This window comes from Camellia sinensis, chromosome 3, assembly GCF_055761805.1.
Source record: "Camellia sinensis isolate YWXY chromosome 3, ASM5576180v1, whole genome shotgun sequence".
NCBI classification, from domain to species: Eukaryota; Viridiplantae; Streptophyta; class Magnoliopsida; order Ericales; family Theaceae; genus Camellia; species Camellia sinensis.
The window spans coordinates 195,110,802-195,133,962 of NC_138963.1; the positions used below are offsets into that span (position 1 = coordinate 195,110,802).

A 23,161-nucleotide genomic window follows, 5' to 3' on the forward strand; every position below is an offset into this window, starting at 1 on the left:
TTTTTATCATCTGTTTCTTTTTAAACAAACGAAGCCTAAGGTATTTTGTTGAGGTAAAAGTTACAAGACGTCGAAAAAATTTAGGCATTGTTTGAGAAATTAGTTATTTTAGCCTGACCAAAATAGTTGTGTTTAAGAAGTTAGTTGATTTTTTTTATATAGTTGATTTAATGGTTATGAGAAAAGAAATCAAATGATTATGGAATGGATATTGCATTTTATCTTATTAGTTATTTTATTCCATTTTATCTTTTAATAAGCTATTTTAACCTAAATCTCTTCCCAAAAAGTACGGCTTGTATGGTTCCCAATGATTTAGTTGTGTAATTTATTGGTTATTGTGTGTAAATCATCCTAAATATTTGAATGAAATAATGAGTTTTAAAAAAAAAAAGATTTTATTAAAATTGTTATTTAACAATGAGTTAATTTTTTCTTGTAGAAAAAAAAAATATATATATTTTTTTATTTTCAAATTTAAAGTGTCTTGAATTTGCAATTTTAAAAACAATATGATTTTTAAAAATAAATTAAGAAATATTTCAAGGTGTTTTTAGTTTAAGGTTTCTGATATTAAGATTTTATAAAATAAATAACATGTAATATTTTTATTATAGATTGGGTCTTTCAACATTTTTACAAAAAATTTTATTCACAGTGTAATTTTCAATTCTCACAGAAATTTTTTTTATAGAAAAATTTCAATTTCACAGAGAAATTTTAACTTTGTAATGAGTTAAATTTTCTCTAATAAATATTATTGAAAGATCTTAACAAGTAAGAAAAAAATATATTAGACATGTTTTACCACCCAAAGTTAAAGATGGATATTCCACTAACTTTTTCACATTTCAATCATGAAAACAAGTTTTTGTATCTATCATTTATTTTTTAGTAAAAAATCTCTATTTGTGCATAAAAATACTAGGAATTCACCCTTATGATTCCTAACTTAACTTGAATATGTTTGTATGGTAAAAATTAAATTAATAAGTGTGAGATTTATGAATAAAATAAATTTGAATCATTAATTTTTATTTTTTTTAAAAAATAAATTATGAACGGCCAAGGGTGAGTTTTTGTAGGAAAATTTTATTTCCACACACCTAATTAGCTCAAGACACACACTTAATAAAATATTAATTTAATGGCAATTATATCATAAATAAAAATTATCATAATAGAAATCCAGTAACACCCATAATATTATGTAGAAAAATTCTTTATACACATCTTTACACCTTTTGAGTTAAAAAAAATAAATCCTAGTTTTCCATTGTTTACTTTACTCTCTAAGTTTATACTGCATTGATTATATCGTTTTGTCATTAGAATCCACCATAATTCTTATTTTTGTGATAGAAAAGTTACAAATCAATGTAAATTCAAATTCAATTAACAATATGCCTCGTTACAACAAAAGTAGTTATGAAAATGTAAGTTTTTTTGTGCATTTTTTTTTTCACGATTTTAATTCGGTAAACCAGTGCCAAAACATGTTACTTTTTTCAGATATCAACTGCCGAAATTATTAATTCTATTCGAAAATCAAGTTCCGAATTTGGATTCGAAACTTAACTTTCGAATTTAAGAATTTATTTCGAAAACCAAGTTCCAATTTTTTTTACATGTTTCGGAAGTTAAAAATCGAATAAACCCTTTTCATTTGGATAACCAATACTGAATAAGCAAAATTGAATTGCTTCAAAAAAAAAAACGAGAATTTATGAAAAATAAGAGATAGATGGAGTTGTACGTTTTCAATGGAGTTTGATACAAAACGATACTGTTTCAAGATCTATGTTGATATAAGTCGATGCCAATTAATGACTTTTCGATGTTGACAAGATTGTTGATTGAAGAAATCAGTTTGATGATGTAACTGGAAATCAAAGGAGGTAGTTTGTTGTATAATCTGAAGATTCATAAAGCGATTTGCTGAGAGATTTCTTGTGAAAGATGTTGCTGTATTTTCAAGGTGGGTAGAATAAAACATGGGTCTACACCATTGATTCTCTGTAAAACAAATGGTTTAAGTGGTATGTGTATAAGAGCATCCTTATCAGTCTACTTATATTTTACCCTAAAATATTATTAAAAAATTCATTTTCTATTTTAGGAATCACTTTTTCATTTACTTCCTTCAACAAACTCTCTATTCTTTTTCTATTCTATTAAAATAATCTTTTCAATTTCTTTTAAATTTGAAATTTTTTTAATAATAAAATAATGAAAACATGCCAACCAACCAAGCAATTTCAGGCAATGGGCTCCTACTCAAATTTTGGAATTTTTCAAACAACGTCATTAATTTCAGTTCAGGCAATAGGCAGTTTCTCAAATTGTAGCAACACTTCAAACAACAACGGTCATTTTTTCAATAGCCTAACAATTATGTTTTTCAAAATTAAAATCCACCTACTCTCCACCTACTTCACCCACTTAAACCTACTCCACTAAACCTAACCCACTACACCACTACCACCTCACCTACTCCACTAAACCTAACCCACTACACCACTACCACCTCCACTTCACCTACTCCTTACCTACTACACACTCACCCTCTTCTATATATAGGAATCATGAATCATTGTATCTATATCAATACAATCAATACAATAAATCAATAATACATCAATTTTTACATGGTATCAGAGCTATAAGATTTAGGCCTATATTCCTTTCTTTCCGGCGGGCAGCCGGCCGGCAACCATGCCTTCGCTGCCCGCTGGAATTTTTCAACACATACCACAAACACATACCAGAAAATATTCTTCCTTTGTCATTGTTCCTCCCTCTGTTCTTATGCCGTCTTCTGGATTTGACAATATGAGGTATGAACACCCCAGTTCCATTGCCAGTTCTCCACAAGTTCACGAGCCAGGTGGGCGGCACAGCATTGGTTCCCTCGTTCTCCAACCAACTGAAATAACTCCCAAGGCTGTTAGAGAGCAGCTGGTGCAATTGATGTTTGAAACTTTTAACATCTCGGGCTTTTATGCGTCAGAGCAAGCAGTATTATCACTTTATGCTGTAGGGCGTATCTCTGGCTGCACCGTTGATATTGGTCATGGGAAGATAGATATCGCACCAGTAATTGAAGGTGCAGTTCAGCACATTGCTTCGAGAAGATTTGAAATTGGTGGTATTGACTTGACGAAGTTGCTTGCTCAGGAGCTTGGTAAATCCAATCCACTGGTGAAGTTCAATACCTCAGATGTTGAGAAAAGAAAATAAGCTGTACTCATGATTTTAACTTCATTATTTTTATTTATTTTCTCCAACTCCCTTTTAATCTCTTTCAAATATCCACTCTACAATAATATCTCTTTCTCAAATAACCCATCCAAAAATATTTTTTTTTGGTAGGATCCGACCAAACAAATTTGAATCTCACATTTCCTTTTTATTTTATTTTATTTTATTTTTCTTCCTTTCACATTCACATATTTTATTTTATTTTATTTTTCTTCCTTTCACATTCACACCTTTCTCTTCAATTTTATTCACATACTTCTCTTCCAATTTATTTTCTTTTATTTTCAAAAAAAAAAAAAAAGAAGCAGAAGAAGAAGAACTGCACACCAACCTCATTTTATTCCTGTCAGGGATCCAACCCCGATCACAATATTACACAAAAAAAAAAAAAAAAAAACACCACCAACAGCTTTGTTTTCTTTTCTGCAGTCGGCCATCACTTCTTCGCCTATGCCGCCGGCCTTTTCTTCTTGCCTCCGTCCTGGGCGGCCCTTGACGGTGCTGCCTCCGTGTTTTCCAATCCGCTAAGCAAGTTGCCTCCTCCCTGCTCCTCCACTACAGCATATGGCGGCCCTCCAAATCGGAACATCACGGTGGCCTTCCGCTTCAGCTCCTTGTTTTCTGTCTTTAGCACACTTATCTCTGCTCGCGCATCCTTATACATGCGTTGGAGCAGAGCCAGCTGGGAGTTTAACTGCTGCACCTCATTTGTCCTACTCTGCAGCCGGTGCGACAAGTTTGTGACCGCCGTCATGGTCTCCACACATGACTTTAAAGTATACTGATTGGCCTCAATATCAGTTTGCACCGCCATTTTTTGCTCCACCGACCGCATCAGAAAGTTCAACGGAGCAAACACAGAGGTGTTTGGTTGAGGTTCACTGGCTACCGCACCAGTTATTTCTCTTGTGGACTCGTTCAGTTCTGGAAAGAGCGTAAGCAGCCCACGGGAAGAGGAGGCCATGTTCTGGTTAGCTGGACGGGAAGAAGAGGCCATGTTTTTTGGGTTGCTGAGTGTTTCAGCGAAATAGCAATTTCAGACTGCTAATGTTCGGAAGGGGAGTGTTTCAAGATTTGCAGCTCTTAGAGGCAATCTCTCAGAAAAACGAATATCTCTCTCAGAAAATGAAGAGTTTTTCAGAAGTTTTTTCCCAGGTTTTTTTGTCTTCGCTTCTGCCTCAAGCACAGCCTCCGCATTGGTTTATATCGACACTGACGACGCGGCCGACACGCCACTCTGTCGCTCACGTGCCTCGCCGCGTCTCCGGCTCACCTTTTGATGGCTCGACGCTTTCTGTCGGGCACGACTTTTGATGAAGTGGGCGCGCCTTTTGAGGGCGCAACTTTTGATAGCACGCCTTTTTATGGATTGGGCACGCATTTTGATGGCACGTCTTTTTATGGATTGGGCACGCCTTTTGATGGCACGCTTTTTGAAAGATTGGGCACACCTTTTGAGGGTGTGACTTTTTAAGGGTCCGACAAGACTCTGTAAACTGTCCCGACACTGATTCCGGTTAGCTCCTTCAGGGGTCCGACAAGACTCTGTAAACTGTCCCGACATTGATTCCGGTTAGTTTCTACAAGGGTCCGACAAGACTCTGTAAACTGTCCCGACATTGATTCCGATTAGTTTCTACAAGGGTCCGACAAGACTCTGTAAACTGTCCCGACATTGATTCCGGTTAGCTCCTTTATGGGTCCGACAAGACTCTGTAAACTGTCCCGACATTGATTCCGGTTAGCTCCTTTATGGGTCCGACAAGACTCTGTAAACTGTCCCGACATTGATTCCGGTTAGTTTCTACAAGGGTCCAGCAAGACTCTGGAAACTGTCACAACAACTGTCACAACATTGTCTGCTACAACGGTCCGACATGACCCCATAAACTGTCTTCTACATCGGTCTGACACCGCCATCCAGTGTCCTCTACACCGTTATGACACCACCATACAGTGTCCTCTACAACGTTATGACACCCCCATACAGTGTCCTCTACAACGTTATGACACCCCCATACAGTGTCCTCTACAACGTTATGACACCACCATCCAGTGTCTTCACCAATGGTCTGACACGACCATACAGTGTCTCCTATCCTCTTTTCTTTTTATGTATTTTCTTGTTTTGTTACTCTCTCCAAACTCAAGTTGGTTAGTTCCTATCCCCCTTGAGTTTGCGGGGGGCTGTTAAAATCCACCTACTCTCCACCTACTTCACCCACTTAAACCTACTCCACTAAACCTAACCCACTACACCACTACCACCTCACCTACTCCACTAAACCTAACCCACTACACCACTACCACCTCCACTTCACCTACTCCTTACCTACTACACACTCACCCTCTTCTATATATAGGAATCATGAATCATTGTATCTATATCAATACAATCAATACAATAAATCAATAATACATCAATTTTTACATATATAAATAGCACTATTTGATGTCCCCATTTCAATTTGAAGCCAATTTCTTTCGAATTCATTTTCTAAATTTTTTCTATGGCTCGCAATCGTGTAATCAATATGATTACTAATGATGAAAACTCTTATGATCAATTAGAGATATGTATAGTGGTTGTAATAGAAGAAAAACGACTTGAAAGACAATCAAGCTCACGTTGCGGTTCTCTTGAAGGCCGCAAATATATTCGACATGATTTTGGTCAAGGCCATGAAAGGCTTTTTCTTGACTATTTTGCTGAACCGCTTGTATATCCCTCCAATTTATTTCGGAGGAGATTTCGAATGCGCCGTTCTCTTTTTCTCCAAATTCAAGCAGCAGTAGAAGCACATGATCCATGCTTCGTCCAAAAAAAAAAGTGCTGCTGGAATGCTCAGTTTATCTTCTCTTCAAAAAATGACTACTACACTTAGGATGCTTACTTATGAAATAACGGCTGATTGTATGGATGAATATCTAAGGATCGGAGAAAGCACCGCACTGAATAGTCTGAAAAAGTTTGTTAAAGCTATTGTAGTAATTTATTCGGATAAGTACTTAAGGTCATCAAACAACGATGATATTGCTAGATTGCTAATAGTTGGTGAAAGTCGTGGTTTTCCTAGAATGTTGGGGAGTATAGATTGTATGCACTGGAAATGGAAAAGTTGTCCGACTGCGTTAAGCAGAATGTATACTGGTTAAATTCATGAACCAACAATTATTTTGGAAGCAGTGGCGTCGTATGATCTTTGGATATGGCATGCATTTTTTGGGTTACCAGGATCTCATAATGACATCAACGTGCTAGATCGATCTCCTATATTTGCCGAGCTTGCTGAAGGCTACGGTCCTCCAGTCAATTACTCAATCAATAGTAATGACTATACAATAGGATACTACCTTGCTGATGAAATATATCCACAATGGTCAACATTTTAAAAAACAATTCCATGTCCATGGGGAAACAAGAAAAAGTATTTTGCTGCAGCCCAAGAGTCCACCAGAAAGGATATAAAGCATGCATTTGGAGTACTACAAGTTAGATTCGTGATAGTACGTCGACCTGCACGTTTTTGGAAAACTAAGACTTTGAAATATGTTATGAAGGCATGTGTGGTATTGCATAACATGATTGTTGAGGATGAGCGAGATGTCAATGGATCAGAAGACTTCAATTATGATGGAAGTTCACAAAAATCGGTCTCACACGAGCATACACCTGAATTTATGGAATTTATTCAAAATCATCATCTCATTAGGGGCAAGGAAACTCATTCTCGACTCCAAGCTGACTTTGTTGAGCACTTGTGGCAAGTGCATAGACAATCATGCTAGAACTTTATTTTAATATAAATATTTAAATTGTATCACATATTTTAGTTTAAGAAGTCTTGTATTGCTATGTGTTAGACATATTGATTTTGATGATTGCTTTTGATTATGTTTTGATTTTTTTTGACACATGGATTATAATTAAAAAAACTTAATGTTTGATTTTTTTTATTTTCTTGTTTTTTGATCAACAAAACCCAGATTAAGAATTTTATAATTTTTGTGGCAAACAATGTAAAAGCATATAGTTCCAACTCATAATGGAGATGAAATGGACAAGGGATTTTGTCTGAAAACAGAGAAACAAGTCCTAAATGTAATAGTAACAAGCAAAACCCACATGAAGATTATTATAATTTTTGTTCTGACTCCAAATAGAGCTGAAATGAACAAAAACCCAGATGGGGTTTTCTGTTGATCTAGCTAAATGCACTATGAAAACATGGAGACCTAGATGAGGGAATGCTATACTGCCCAAAACCCAGATAAGCATTTGTGTGATAATGTGTTGAGAGGATGTGATGTTTACCTCTGGACTTCTTGAACCACAGCTTCAGGGTTGGGGTGTTAGTGAGGGAGGGTGAGATTGAAGGTGGCTCTAATGAGAGGAGAGAGAGAAGTTAAGAGGCAGAATAAGATAATGCAGGTGTTAGGAAGCATCCTTGGAGGAGCAATAATGGCGTATGGTATATGTTTTGCTGTTGTTTACTTCTACCAGCAACAAGCAGTAGAATTAAGTGGAAATGGAGGAGCAATAATGCATCTTACACTTAGACCATATTTTTTTTGAATGGAAATGGTGTTTAAACAAGTCAAGAATCAAGCACAAAATAGGCCCAAAATAGAGTGCAAAGTAGCAGTAGCAAAGCAACAGCAAAACAGCCGAAAACAAAGAAGGAGAGACATCCCCCTGGATGTCCGGCCCTTTATTTGGGCTACTATGTTCGCCTACTCTGCTGTAGCTATTCTGCTTGTTGTTTTTCTGCTGTTTTGGCCATGAAATAGCATCTGTTTAAGCTTAGTTTTGATCTCATAAACAACATATCTATAACTTATCTCAGAAACATGATCTCATAAACACCATGGTCTATTCCAACATCATGGTCCATAAGCAAAATTCCTGCATTATAGTAAAAATACATTACATTTTCATACCATGGTCAATTACAAAATTCTTGCACTATAGTCAATATACATTACATTTTCATATCATGGTCAATTACAAAAAATTCTTGTAGAATTGAGTCAAAATACATTAATTTCCATATCATAGCCCATACAACAAAATATTAACTTTTATAACCTGCAGTTATGCAATTACTTTCTTTTTTCAAGGATTTCCAAATGGCGACGATTGTAATATTGTTGTTGCATAAGAGACAAACCATTAGTATTCATCAACATAATTCTCTCCTCCTGTTTAAGTTGTTCCGCTTTGAACATTTCATTTTTCATAGTAAAAGTCTTTCTTTCTCATGAAGAAGTCTTTCCTCTTGAAAAAGTCTTTGTTCCTTGTGTCAAAGTCTTTGTTCCTCCTTTCTCGAGGATTTTTATTTTCTTCTCACTATTCTTTTATTATCTTCCTTTATCTCAGTTTAGTATCCCAACAAGAGGCGAAGTCATACAATCTTCACTCTTTCGTTTCTTTATCCGTTCCTTTTCAACTTTCCTGCCTCTTGGTCTCTCCAAGTCTACAAAGGCATCAAGCGATCCATCATCATCCCCTAGATTAATTATATTTGGAGTAGAGGGAGGAATGGTGGTCAATGTTGGCTTTTTTGTTGGTTTTTTCTTTTGACAATCTGTAGACACCCCATTTTTGACTGCCTTAAGACTTAGGCGCTACTGATGGTTTATTTGGTGATGAAAGTTGTGCAGTGAAAAGGTTCAATTTTTTCAACAATGAGAGAGTCAAATCCAAACTTCATACCCCTTTTTGGACCAAAATGATCTTGATCAAAAAAATTTAGACCTTAAAACCCTCTCTTTCAAAATATTTTTGAAAATAGGTTCCTATGATGTTTCGATGCTCGTATTTTGTTAAATGCTGTGCTTTTCGGTAAACCGAGCAAGAACAAAGTGGAAATGAATAAAAGGGAGATGAAATCTTTGAAAAATCTTTCAAAACACCTTGTTTAGGGGTTTGGAGTTGAGGAAAAGAAGAGAAGAGGGAAGAAACCCAGTTGAGGAAAAAGTTGGGTATGAATCGTTAAGAGAGAAATGAGTAGTCCTCGCTAAATCGGGCCTATCCTTTTGTATACTTGGATTTAAGCTATGAGGCCACCACCGTTGGAAAGAAGACTTCCGAAGCTTCATTTTACACTCAATAATCTCCTAAAGTCAAGTCCGGATGGGGGAGATATGGTTGGTTGAAGTTAGGCGTCAATCTGATTGAGCCGGAAATGAGCAGTCTTCACTAAAAGAGACATAACTTTTTGCAAAGTTGGAATTTTGGTGCAAGGCTGCCACCATTGGAAATCTTACTTATAGGGCTTCATTTTAGACACAAAAATGACCTGAAAAGGAGTTCATATAAAGGAGTTATGCCCATTTGAAGTTGGACATACAGAGCAGAATTTGCAGTTGGCCACAAATGTGCACAGTCGGCCATCACAAGTAGCAGGTCGGCACCAAAGATGGCCGGCCGGCCAAGAGTGACCCAAACTCAGAATTTTTGAAGATATTTCTCCTCCATCTGTTTCCAACTTGCTCCAACTGTCCCAATTCAGATATTTTCGACCAAGCTCTTGCTTTTGCTATATATGGAGGCTATATCTCATATTATTTCAAGGGTTAGAACATCGAAGTAATTTTAGGAGCCTCTCTCTCTAAAAAAATCCTCTCTCTCTAGAAAATTTTCAGAGCTAAATCTCCACCTCTCTCTCTCTATAGTTCACTCTCTCTTGCCCTTTTGTGCATAGAAATAGAGAAATACTTCTAGTTTGCCTAGGCATCCTTCATCAAAGTTGCATATCATTGGGCTGAGGTCCCTTGGAACCTATTTTTGGGCTATTGGAAGGTTGTTTGGTTCAGAAAAGAGGCTGATTTGCTGCTGTGCTTCAAAGGTAACTTCTCATCCCTTTTAAGCTCTTTGTGCACTATTGTTTTGCCATAGTTTTCAACTACTTTGGGGCTGTTTTTGGGGTGGTGTTGAACTACAAAAACCTCTGTTTTTCCTTTGTTTTTCAGTCCTAAAAATGTTGATTTGAGCCTTGTTTGGCTAGGGGGCGTTTCCTCCCTTTTGCTCCTTGGCTTATAAGGCCTTTTTTGAGCTATCTTTCAAGATTTTGAAACAACTTCTTTTTTACCTTAAAACCACTGAATTCCAAAGGAATTTCAGTGATAGAAAACTTGTTTTGAGGATCAAAATAAGAGGGGGTGGTCCCCTTTCCTCTTGTCTTGTTTGCTTGTGTTGTTGGCCCACCAAATGAGCATGTGTTTCTCTCTTTTTGTGGCTTAGTTTGAGCACATTTTTGTGATTTTTTGGACCTACCATAACTCTGTTTTTGGTCAGCTTGGTCACCTCTTGCATGCTTCTTGCACTTGTAGTGCAATCTTACTCACTAGCCTTGTTAGCCTTACAAAGTAGCATGCTCTTGTGGTTTGAATTAGCTTAGTTCAAGCATATTTTTGGTGTTATTTGGGCATGTTATAACTTTGATTTTGATTGGTGGACTCACCTCTTGCATGCTTTATACACTTGTAGTGTAAATCCTCTTTGCTAGCCTTACTTGCCTAATGAGTTAGCTTGTTATTCTAGCATGTGTTGGTTTAGTCTCAGCCCATTTTTGGTGTTTTTTTGGCATGCTTTAACTCTATTTTGAGTGGTCTTCATCACTCAAGTTTTGCTTTGTATACTTGTAGTGCAATTGTGCTAAATTGCCTAACATGTGTTGTTGTTTTGGCCTCTAAATCTAGCCATTCTTAGCTTATTTCAAGCATGTTTTGGAACTCCATTTGGGCTGTTTTATGACTGTTTTGGGCTGCCTTGGTCATATGACTTATGTGTTTGTATAGTTATAGTGCAATAGCCTTGACTAGCTTTGAGTTTTGAGGCATTTTGCATGCTTGGCATGAGGTATTTGCATGTTTTGGCATCATTTGACATGTTATTTTCAGAGCATATAGTGTTGTCACATTTCCATGTTCTTCACTCTTTAAGTGCTCTTGAGAGTTGTACGTTATGCCTTGTATGTGAGCTATTGCATGAGCATCATTTTTTTGCCTTTCAAGCCATCATTTCAGTTCATTTAGGCCACTGTTTTGGCCTATTTAAGCTCTGTCTAGAGTTGGTTTAGTCCATTGAGTATTGTATTGCGTGCCTCTTGTATGATGCTCTTTACTTGCTTTGATGCTTTAGCCCCCAAACATGCCATGCATACATTGCTTATATGATAGGACCTCATGAGTGCCACTCTAGCATTGATAGATAGCGTGTTGTTTGCATGTGTGTTGCATAGCATTGTGTTTGGATCAGACGTTAATCCAAACACGAGGAACGAAGGACGTTCCATACTCAAAGTGATGAAACGTGCCTCATTCCTTAGGTGACCGACACCTTTGGCCATGCATAATGAGATGGAGGTTCATCGAGTCTTATGTGTTATTTATGCATTCATCGACATTATGCAAGCTTGACTCTTTGGCTATCATGCATTGAGATGCGTGATTGATGGCTCGAGAGCTGAACACTGCACTCCTTTGAGCTTGAGAGATGATAAGGAGTGTGGTTGCACACACATTCCCTTGCAAATACACTGCCATGCCCTTGTTTATGCTCTATTGCAGCAAAAGGAGAAATTGCAGGAGGAAACGGCCGATCGGCCGCCAGAACAGCCGACCGGCCATTCAAGTTTGCCGATCGACTATCAAAAGTGGCCGATGGCCATAAACTCTGGCCGAGGGCCACCATCTTTGGCCGATCATTCCTCAATATGTTCCTGAGATAGGTCAAAAGTAACCTAGAAGTTGGCACAATTTTCAGAAGACCAAAAGAGTGCAAATAGAGGCATCATGTGGCACAGTAGTGGATTTCTGAGCAAAGCCGACCGAGCATGCATATCCCCTTCGCTTCCCGAGGCCATTTGTTTAAATTGCTTAGCTAAAGTAGTTCATTAGCTTAGTTATTTTGTAATTAATTAGTTAAGTGTTTAATTAATTTATTTGGTTTGTACTTAATTAACTTAGAATAGTTAGTTGATTCAATTCGGTTTGTAATAATTAATTAGCTAAGTTAGTTAATTAGTTGATTTATAATAATTAGTTTAATTAGCGTAGCTAGTTAGCGAAATTCATTCAGACCCTCTGTCGAGAGGGCAAATGTTGTAATAAGCGTGCATGCGTGTGTTCATGTCTTCCAACCCCACGTCTTTCTCCATTTTATTAACTAGCTTTTGATGGTTAGTTTTAGAGTATGTTTCAATTAGCATACTTATGCTTTGCATGCGTGCATCATTCATTCGTATTGCATGCACCGGGCTCGGTGCATCATTTAAACTGCATTGTATTTCAATTCCTATTTGAATATATGTATCAATTGTCACATTCATATGCCATCTTAGAATAGTCGAGCCTACTTTAGTCGCATTTTGCATGTGTTGCATTAGGCATCTTAACGTAACTAGGATCATGCATGACTACTAACTAGCTTTTGTTTTGGCTCGGAGTACACTGTGAGTGCTTATGCTTTAGCATCCTTGCATGTGTGTAAGTGACTACCATGATAGCATTCTTGCCATGAGGCTAACTGCTTAAATGTTTAACTACATGAATGCATGTGGGTGAAGGCTTCATTGCTTGAATTGAAACAATTCATCAAAATGTGCGTTTTAAACCCACTTGTTTGTGGCAAATCATGTTTTAAGCCCATTTGAGGGTGACGAATCCGCATTTTAGCCTACTTGAGGGTAGCAACTTCAAACCATTTTCGAAAAATAAACATGAGATGTTTTGTTCCAAATTGAGTGATTTAGTCTATACTTGTATGTTGTGCACATCACATAGTAATTCTAGATTAATAAAATGGAATAAGAACACATGTGTTTTCAAAAACAACATATCATGTTAGTAGAGGCCGATCATTTGATCGGGCGAGTGGGGGTGCTCATTTCAGGATCTTCCCCTCTCGTACCCAAGTTCCCGAGCCGAGGCAACTTTGGTGATGACGGATACGTGGCCTTAGGCACAAGTCAGTGTTTCCTAAATTTCCCAAAATAAAATATTTAGGTGGCGACTCTAAAATCTGGCAAAGCAGTCCATGTTTTGGCGCTTTTTGATTAAAGTCAATTTTCCAAAACGATTTGCCGGATTTGGACTATTTGGTGATTTATCAGTCTTACATTGCACTTTGTGAGATTAGATTCAGAACCGTGACAGGAGTCCGAACTGTAGTAGCTATGAACCCAATTCGCGCCCTCGCGCGCGGAGCCGAGTTCGGGCAGTCTACACAATCCTCCACTCATTTTGCTTGGAACCTCAACAAATTCTAGCAATGATCAAGCTGAAATGAACTTTTATACAATTCTTGGTATAAAAGTTTTGCTTAAGAGATCTGAAATTAAAAAATAAAAGTCTTGTTAAAAACAGTAACAATTGCAAAATGTATAATTTTTAAAAAAATTAAAATTACCTTGTCTTGCTCATTTATACCACTTTGATGCCTTGATTCAATTTGGGCAAAACATCCACAGAACTTATTTGTGCCAAGTTGAATGGTTGACCACCAATGCATTAGAGAGTTCACATTACGTTCATGATTGGAGGTCTTGTGTTTGTGAAAGTACTCATATACTCTTGACCAACATGTCTTATGTTTTTGCTTATTCCCATACATTGCATCCAAGCTAGTATTAAGCCTTGCCGATACAATGAGATTGTCTTCATTTATAGTGAAGTTTCCACCACGTGATCTTTTAGTAGTGGATCTCATTTGAGGTCAGAATTGAGTTGTTTTAATAGGTATTTGAGTATTTTCTTTTAAATTTTTACCCATTTGATCTTGCGAATCCATAAAAATGAAATCATCAAAGTTGGAATCCTCGTGCAAAAGATTGGTGAAGTATTTGCCACCTTGTGAATCCATCCTTACATATTGAATAGAAAACACAAACAGAATTCAAACAAGAGCTAACTATTTTTAACAATTTCATGTGTAACATATGCAATAATTCTATCTACTATAAGGCCATCAACAAAATTTCATAATAATCCACCAAAATTGAGTAATACAAACCAAATAAGATTTGAAACCTAGCAACAAGGAAGCAAGTCCCAAACTAAGAAAAAAAATATGAAAGGAAGAAACAAAAAAACAATAAGCCCAAAATGTTGACCAAAGTGATCACTTCATTACTTGGAAGTTACCAATTCAAAAATACATGAGGCATTAACAGGGCATTACCTTTAATCAACAACTCTTTATGTAAAATATCTATTCCTATTCAACCACAAAGTCCATACACCAGAAAAGTCACAGATTCTCACATAAATTTCTTCAATCCATTGATTTCTTCAATTTTTAGGAAGTAAAATTGATTGCAATCAAATTATCAAAGCCCTCATATATATAAAATGTCTATTCATATTCAACCATAAAGTCCATAAATCAGTAAATTAAGACAAATTCTCATATAAATTTCAAATTACCCTCACCAAAACCAAAGCATTACATATATTTGCTTTGGTGAAGAAGCAAAGAGAGAGATGCACACTACACAGAGAGAAAATAGAATAGAGGAAGTAGGGTTTAGATTGGGAACAACACAAAGAAATTACATACCAAAAATTGCCTTTGGTGATGTGGATGGCGAGAAAGAGCAACATACACCAATGAAAGAGATTCTTCAGAGAGTCTTTGGTGCCCTCCAATTTCCCTTTGCGCCTTCAACAAAATAAAATAAAAATTTATCAGATTTAGGGAGCTACAGTGACTAGCAATACTTATATTTGAGGGATTGGATAAGGGAACTGCTAGGAGTGTGTTTTGACAAAAAACCTCCTTATTTTGGCGAATGAGGTAATATAAGGGAAGAGATGGAGATGCTCTAAAGATATTAGTTTAGGGTATAATTGGAATATGTGAAGTATGGATTGAGAATAAAATCATAAAACTAATTTTATAAAGATGTACATTGAGAAATTATGGGGGTGTTTGTTTGGGCTTTTTTGAGCCAACTTATATGCCTTCTGCCTTTTGAAAAACTATTTTGGATTGTTGGTTAAACTTATTTCAAACAGTTTCTGATTCTAACAACTTATTTTAAGTCCAAAAAACTGATTCTAAGAAGCTGCTCATCCCTTACTTCTGATTATCAGTTTCTGTTGTGAACATGTTGATTTACGGTTATACTCTTAATTTTTTTTATTTTTAAAAATAGAAAAAGACCAATATGGACTATAGATTATTATTATTATTATTTATGATAAATATAGACAAGTAGTGAATAACAAAAAATAAAAATCAATTGAAAAAGTTATTTCACAGTTTATTTAACAAACATTACTCAGCAACTTAAATGTAAAATTCAATAGTTACTCTAAACAAATTAACAGTTTCTAATTAAAGTCATAATCTATAATCTATTAGGGCATGTTTGATTGGGTGGATTAGAGCATGTGATTGAGATTATTAATCCGTGGATCTAATTATCTCATGTTTGTTTTAACATTTTAGTTTAAGATTATTAATCTAATGAATAATTAATCCAATAAATTTATAGAATTATTAGTAATAGGGTAGGTGTGAGATTATTAATTCAATAAATATTAATCTAATTAAATAATACATTAATTTAAAATTATTAATATTTCACTATTAATCTCGTGAGCTTAAGGTATAATCTGCAATCTGTTACAACAGTTACACAAAACGGCCCTACGTACACGGAGATCAAAAGGGCCCGTGAAAATAGAATTTTCCGTTTTTGTAGGTTGTTCGTATTCGTGCATCAAATGGAAAAACCCTAATTTATAACCGCCAAAACCATTACTATGTATGATAAAGTTGGGCATCGCGACAATTGATTAAGTCCGAATAGTGAACAGGGCTTAGAAGTAGGTTCAGTCTTCTCCTTGTACTGATTCAAGTTTTCCTTTTATCTGTAACTATATTTTTGTGTGTGTATCTATGTATGATAATTATTAGGGTTTTGCTAAAAACTCACAAAAACCCTTAAATTTTTACCCTTTTTTTGATAAAAACAATTCAGAGCTTTACGTGTTTGTTTGTTTGCTTTTAATGCACAGATTAGATATGAAGATTGCAGTGGAAGGGTGTATGCATGGAGATTTGGACAATGTATACGCAACTCTTTTGCATTTGCAAGAAGTAGAGAACACGAAAATCGACCTCCTTATTTGCTGTGGTGACTTTCAGGTATACAACGAAAGCACTGCAATTACTCTCTTTGATGTTGGATGTTTTAATGCAGTAATTTATTTATTTGATCTGTCCCATTTTTTTTTTTTTTTTTTTGGTTTCCTTTTATTGTTTTTGTTAATTTCATTCCTAGCTTTACTGTGTTTGCATATAATAAATTTAGGGTTCAGAGGTTAAACTTGGAGCCAATAACTTTTGAGGTTGTGGGTTTGAACTTGAGAGCAGCTACTTTGTGCAAAAATTGCCAAATGTTGGGTCTGCCCCCAATCTACCCGTCACAGACCCGATTCAATTGGGACTAAACTGGGTGTACTTTACTTTTTTTAGTTAAAGGAGCGAATTTTTTGAAGGGATGATTTTTTTTTATTAACACCTGTTGTTGCTTTATGTCACTTGATTTTGGCTGTTCAAATAATTTATTGCCTATTATTCTTTCTTCACGTTATTTTTTGAAACTTGAGTTGCTTTCAATTGAGAACAGGCTGTTAGGAACGAGAATGATTTGGAAAGCTTAAATGTGAAACCTAAATATCGTAGCATGAACTCGTTTTGGAAGTACTACTCAGGGGAAAAAGTAGCTCCATATCCAACTATATTCATTGGTGGAAATCATGAAGCATCTAATCACCTGTGGGAACTGTAAGTAGCTTGTTATTAATATTTTTGAGTTGATTTGTTTGCCTGAGATGATGACACACTGCCAAAACCCAGATAACTGTCGTGTGAGAAAATCTAATTGAGGATTGGTTGCTTGTTAGGTTTTCTTATGTTATGCATATATGTTTAAATGAAATTGCAACTGATGTACCTGCTAAAATTCCAATGTCTTGGTTTGCTAATAATTTTTTTGAAATTATTTATAAATTGCATTTAAGTTAGTTTATACATTTGCAATTATCTTGAAGGTAGTGATCTGCGTCAACAATTTTAGGTACCTTTGCTCTTTGTTGGACCTTCCAATATTCAAAACCCCCAAAGAATAATCTAATATTTCTCTAGCGTCTTGTGCATATCCCTTGAAAATTTGACACGTTCCACATACCTCTTGTTAGATTTTCTCCTCGGAATTCTATAGCTTTTGTATGGTGCATAATTCACGGTGCTATGAATGATCTATGTCGATGACCAACTTTGGTGGTCAGATCATTTTTATTGGGATTGCAGGTTCTTTGAGAACTGATAACTGAAATGGTTCACCAATGTAAATCATAAATTTATGTGGTTTATGTAGATACTATGGAGGCTGGGTGGCGCCTAATATATACTTCTTGGGGTTTGCTGGAGTGGTCAAATTTGGCAATATTCGTATTGGTGGACTATCTGGAATTTATAAGGCCCAACATTATCATTTAGGTTGGTTAATTGTTGTGGACTTCAATAGGTCATGTATTCCTATGAAGTATTGTGTTCTGTTCTACATGTTATGTTGTTACATTGCTTACCTTTGAGTTAATTGATTTGTAACTTCATATGTTACAATAGTCCCTAGGTATCAAAGGAAAATAAGCAAAATAGGTGTTTCATGAGCAGGACATTATGAGAGGCTTCCTTATAACGAGAATGATATCCGGTCTATATATCATGTACGTGAATATGATGTTCACAAGCTCAGCCAAGTTGAGGAACCAATTGATATATTCCTTTCACATGATTGGCCTCTTGGTATCACTGACCACGGGAATTGGAAGGAGCTTGTGCGATATAAGCCCTTTTTCAAGCAAGAGGTAATGTCTTGACATGCTGCACTAATTTGTTGATAACTTATATATTTAAATATATATATATATATATATGTCTACTGTCCACATATGTATCTATTTTTTAATATTGGTCCTAACTTCTAAGAAGGTTTGATTTGATTTGTAATGGTGTTGATTAGTTATAATAATTATGAATGATTTTCTAATAATGGGTGTGGGTCGTGGATAGTCATGAACATTATTTAAAAAGAAAAAAAGAATGCAAAAACCATGGCTCATCAACAATTGTAATGGTTGACTCTTTTTCTCAGCTGGCTTGCCCCGTTGAAGACAAAAGTTGACTCATGCATCCAATATCCTACGTCCCTACTGGTAATGATAAGAGGAAGATAACTGTTTCCTAAACTTGGAGTTGGGTAGACTAAGGTTTCCATGATTTAATTGATGGTATAACAACAATCATACGTTTTCAAGCCACCTCGGGAATTTTTTCCTTTCATTATATTTATATAGATTGTTGTTTGAGAAGTGATGCATCTTATATTGGATTTTATTTGCCTATACTTCTCTTGGTGCGACTTTGGTCTTAGACTTTGGTATGGGTGCTGGTTGAAATTGGACCGTCACAAAAATTTAACTTTGTTGGAGAGGAGAGGGCAGCTTCAGTGGTAAAGAAGGAGACATAATTAAGTAATCCCGTCTCACCCCCTTTTTCCTACTCTCTGTAGGCTATGTGGTTATTGAAGAAGCAATTTAGAAATTCCCAGAAATATTCTCAGAAATTCATGAGGTTTGTTCATATACGTACAAAACCTCAAAGTAACATTTACTCAATAAATTTTAGATAGATAGTTCAGAAAGAAAGCTTTTGGAGTCAAGGAACTATCTTGTAGACTTCTTTTGTCTAGATTTTTAGTATTTAAATGGTTGGTATTCACAACACTGCCTGTAATAGTATTTAACTGTGATACTGGGAACTAGGCTTTTGAGGTAGATGTAAACATACATATTGCCCCAATCTACCATAGAAAATTTGTGACCTTTTCTTTTTCTCATGCAATATGAATAGGCAAGTTTTCTTTCTAAGCATCTTATATGCTATTCTTGATACTATTGTAATATGATGATTTTCTTTGTATTGATCACCTGAACACATACTTATTCAGATACAGGAAAGAACCCTGGGAAGTAAACCTGCTGCAGAATTGCTGGAAAAATTGAAACCAGCTTATTGGTTTTCAGCACACCTACACTGCAAATTTGCTGCTCTAGTTCAACATGGAGAGGCAGGCATGGTCACAAAATTTCTTGCACTTGATAAGTGCCTCCCAGGACGCAGATTTTTGCAGGTATCCTTGGGCATCCTTACTTGTTGTCTATGTGGCCTTTATTGTAATAATTGCTTGCAGCTAATGTCTTCAGTTGTGGGATTCACTGAGGTTTAGATTATTGAAATTGAATCGGAGCCAGGACCTTATGAGATTCAGTATGATGAAGAATGGCTTGCAATAACAAGGCAGTTTAACCCTGTATTTCCTGTAACCAACAGACGCGCATATTTTGGGTGTGTACATTCTTGGGATGTGGTCTATTTGACTTTCTTTTACAATAACCATATATTAATTTTTTGTCCTTCGGTTACAGGGGTGTACAATTTAACATGCAAGAATGTCGCCAATGGGTCAGCAATAAGCTACAAACAAGAGGGGCTAAACCTTTTGAGTTTGTGCGGACAGTACCATGCTACAATCCCTCTCAGTCTGTTTCTAATGGTTCCTTTATGGGTAATGTTCTGAGATGCTTCTTGTTGCTTTTGTTTTGTCTGATGAGCTCATATCAATAGGATCCCTCAATATGACCCTTACTTGGGTGCGCATGAATTGGAGTTAAACCATTTATGGAACTATAAATGTAAACAAAAAATTGAATGTGTGTGGGTTTGTGGACAGTCCTGTGCCGCAATCCCTCTGAGTCTGTTTCTAATTGGTCCAAACTAATGACAATTTTAGTATATGTTGTTTTCGTTATTAATTCTACTTGCTGGATGAGCTCTTACTTATAATGACCATAACCTGGATTGCTAAGTATTGTCTCTAACTTGCTGCAAATTTATTCAAAACTACTGTATATGAACAACTGAATATGTCTAAACTATTACATGCAAATTTATTCAAACTACTGTATGTGTTGTTTTCTGTTAATGATTGTTTAATATCACTAGAAATTGATTCTTTCAAGTACTTCAAGTTATAATACTTTTATAATTAAGAATTGTGTTATTGTCTAGAACTAGAACTGCATCTGACGGAGGATAGGTTTGCAAAGGACTTCTCTGTTTTGCTGTGGATAATGGTCCTTAGCAGGTCCAAATTTTGCAGTTTGGAAGAAATTAATTTCTTTAAGATTATTTTCTTTTGCTAAAGGACATTACATGTTGCTGGTCCTTGTTAATCAATACTGGGAGGGGTAATACTGGAGACAGACCTAACCTCTTTCTTCACAAAAAGTAAGATATTAGTAAAAGAATGTATTCTTCTGAGAAAGCAGGTTCAAGTCTAAGGGCAAGTATGAAGGTTTTTGGCAGAGTTCATCCTAAGTTTTGGCTGTTGATACTGACTTTGAACTTTCACTCTCATGGCTCCCACTCATTTTAGTTGCTCATTTCTTGCCTGAATATATTAGGACTATTTGCTCTATTTTACTTGACATAAATAGCTTCCTGAATTTCTTATAAAGAAAATCTTGTTAAAGGTGGCTTAAAGTCTCTGCAAGCTTGTCAGCAACTTGGGATCGAACCATGGTCATGCACTTACTGCACCGATTAAGAAAATCCAACATGCCATCTCATCTTGCTATGCTCTATTAAGTGATGGTTTCTATGGTTAACTGCTCAGTCTATAATTCCGCAAATCAGAGTGCTTATAGATTTAGTACATTTAAATTTTGCTTTGGAAATTATTTCCACGAAATTGGTGTTGTGTCTGCAGATGTTGTATCTAAATGAATCCAAAATATGTTGTATTGTTTGATATTTTTTTTTTCACCTTGCATAATGTCTGAAATTTTGTTGTTATTATCCTTTGTTACCGGAATCTTACTACCATGGTAAGTTGAGAAACAATGCTGTGGATATTCAGAGTCATTATGTTTTAACTGGTATCATGCTACTTTCAGTGTAAGAATCAAATGCTTAGGAAAATATATGCTATAATTCATTTTCTTTATCTTGCAGGATATAGTAGAAACCCTCAAACAGAAGCTTTTTTGCAGTTTCTAGAACTTCCTTATATTCTTGACAACTACACATCAGAATCAAGGGAACAAACCCGTAGTCCGGCTTCCTTTGTTTCTACAGGTATAGGAATACGTTTCACCATTCTTTTACTGCAATTATTGAAGTATTGGGTGACAATTCTGGTCAGACCAGTGTAGGCCCAAAGTTGAACTTCATTGCTGGCCTAATTGATTGATTTAAAAGTTGAACTTCTCGTGTCAAAGACCAAACGGTGACCTGCATTATGAGCTTTTGGGGACTGGTTTTGACGAAGTCCTAGAGTTAGATTTGGTCAGAACTGTCCTATGTCTGGATGCAATTGAATGTGCGAATCTTTATGCACTTCAATTTTAGTTTGTTGTAGTTCAGGCATGCGAGATTTGTAGGTGGCTTATACTTCTTAAATACGAGAAACTTTTGTTTCCATGTACACATGTTTACAGTATGTCATGAGCTTTCTGATGTGAAGATACTCATATGTAAGAAACTCCTTGACTGTTTTCTTTGAAACTTTCATCTGGAGTTTGTTGTGTTGATGCTTCCGTTCCTGGAAGTTTGTTACTTCTATATTAAACTTTGTCCACCTTCCCTCTCCTCCATCCACACTGCGGGGAATGACACCCTTGTTATTGGTACAGGTGTAGGTTCCTTTGACCATGACAGTGACGTGGATGAAATAGAAGAACTTGCTGAAGCTCATGATGCAGAAACCCAGGAGGAAATTTTATAGAACTTTGGTGTACCATTTTCTCAGCCATGTCCACTTTTTTTTTTTGGGAAAAGCAAGTTTCTTCTGTATATATGAACAGAGTTCACCAGCCTCTGCCTGATGACGAACACATTTTGAATTGTCTCTTCTATCTGTATCTGTCTTTCTTTTGTCTTGCATGTCCTTTGAATTGTCTAAATTTCCTGCTTTTAAGCCTCTAGTTTTATGTACATGGCCGAGAATTCTCAAAGTTCTTGGACATGTGAAAAACTACTCCATACTTTGTACCAGTATGCATTTCTGTAAGACATTTTGTGGACATTATAGAAAACTGTTTTCTTACAGGATGGTTAGGCATGCCGAGAAAGCAAATTTTGGCCTCGATTCCCTGCCCTAAAAATATGTCTAGTGATGAAAGTTATCTTGATTTTCTACCCTTGTTCTAATACTCATTCGTAAGATCATATGAGAATCTTAAAACACATATATCTTAAAACATGGGAACAAACAGATTTGGTATTGTGAAAATCTCAGACACAAGAATTTTGAGACAGTGAGAGAGAGATTTGAGAATAGATGATCCTGAGTCAAATTTTGACCTCCCATTAAAAGTCATTTTTTGAAGTTGAGACTGCACGAGCATTTTGACTAGAACCACTTGGGAGAGGAGCACTAGTTGTGTTCTTATCCTAGTGAGAATTGCATTGTAGGCCATACACTTTGTCTGAGTTCTGTTTACGACATCCCCAAGATGAACCTGACCCACATAGAAATCTCCATTGTGGCACATTACTCGCGGACCTTGTTATTCACGGCTTGTAAGATAGAAACTTTTGACTAGTCACTGTGTCTTTGGCTGTTAAATACACTTACTTAGGACTTGGTTACAATTCCAATTGATAGTTTTGATTAAGATGAGCACTCTTTGACATTTCAAATTGGTACGGTATGAATGTTGTGAAGATGAGTTTTGTTGTTCGCATGTTCAAGAATATATAATATATATATATATATATATATCTCTGCCTGTTGTTGAGTCAGTGTCCTAGTGGTCA

General features: G+C 36.0%; 2 protein-coding genes across 3 annotated transcripts; both read left to right on the forward strand.

Annotated features, from left to right (window-relative positions):
• The first annotated feature begins 6,129 nt into the window (after positions 1-6,129).
• LOC114323416 (uncharacterized) lies at positions 6,130-6,654 on the forward strand. Its single transcript, XM_082918739.1, has 2 exons — positions 6,130-6,358; positions 6,449-6,654. Exons 1-2 carry the CDS (start codon positions 6,130-6,132, stop codon positions 6,652-6,654), a joined length of 435 nt encoding a protein of 144 aa, XP_082774865.1.
• A 9,243-nt stretch (positions 6,655-15,897) lies between these two features.
• On the forward strand, positions 15,898-22,448 carry DBR1 (debranching enzyme 1). Of its 2 annotated transcripts, none has more exons than XM_028271086.2 (10): positions 15,898-16,098; positions 16,291-16,420; positions 16,905-17,062; positions 17,655-17,776; positions 17,954-18,147; positions 19,290-19,472; positions 19,569-19,687; positions 19,768-19,907; positions 21,356-21,478; positions 22,036-22,448. In XM_028271086.2, exons 2-10 carry the CDS (start codon positions 16,298-16,300, stop codon positions 22,125-22,127), a joined length of 1,254 nt encoding a protein of 417 aa, XP_028126887.1. In that variant the 5' UTR covers positions 15,898-16,098; positions 16,291-16,297; the 3' UTR covers positions 22,128-22,448. The 2 variants fall into 2 exon arrangements, with proteins under 2 accessions (XP_028126887.1, XP_028126888.1); XM_028271087.2 differs by having other exon boundaries at positions 15,903-16,102.
• The last annotated feature ends 713 nt before the right edge of the window (positions 22,449-23,161 follow it).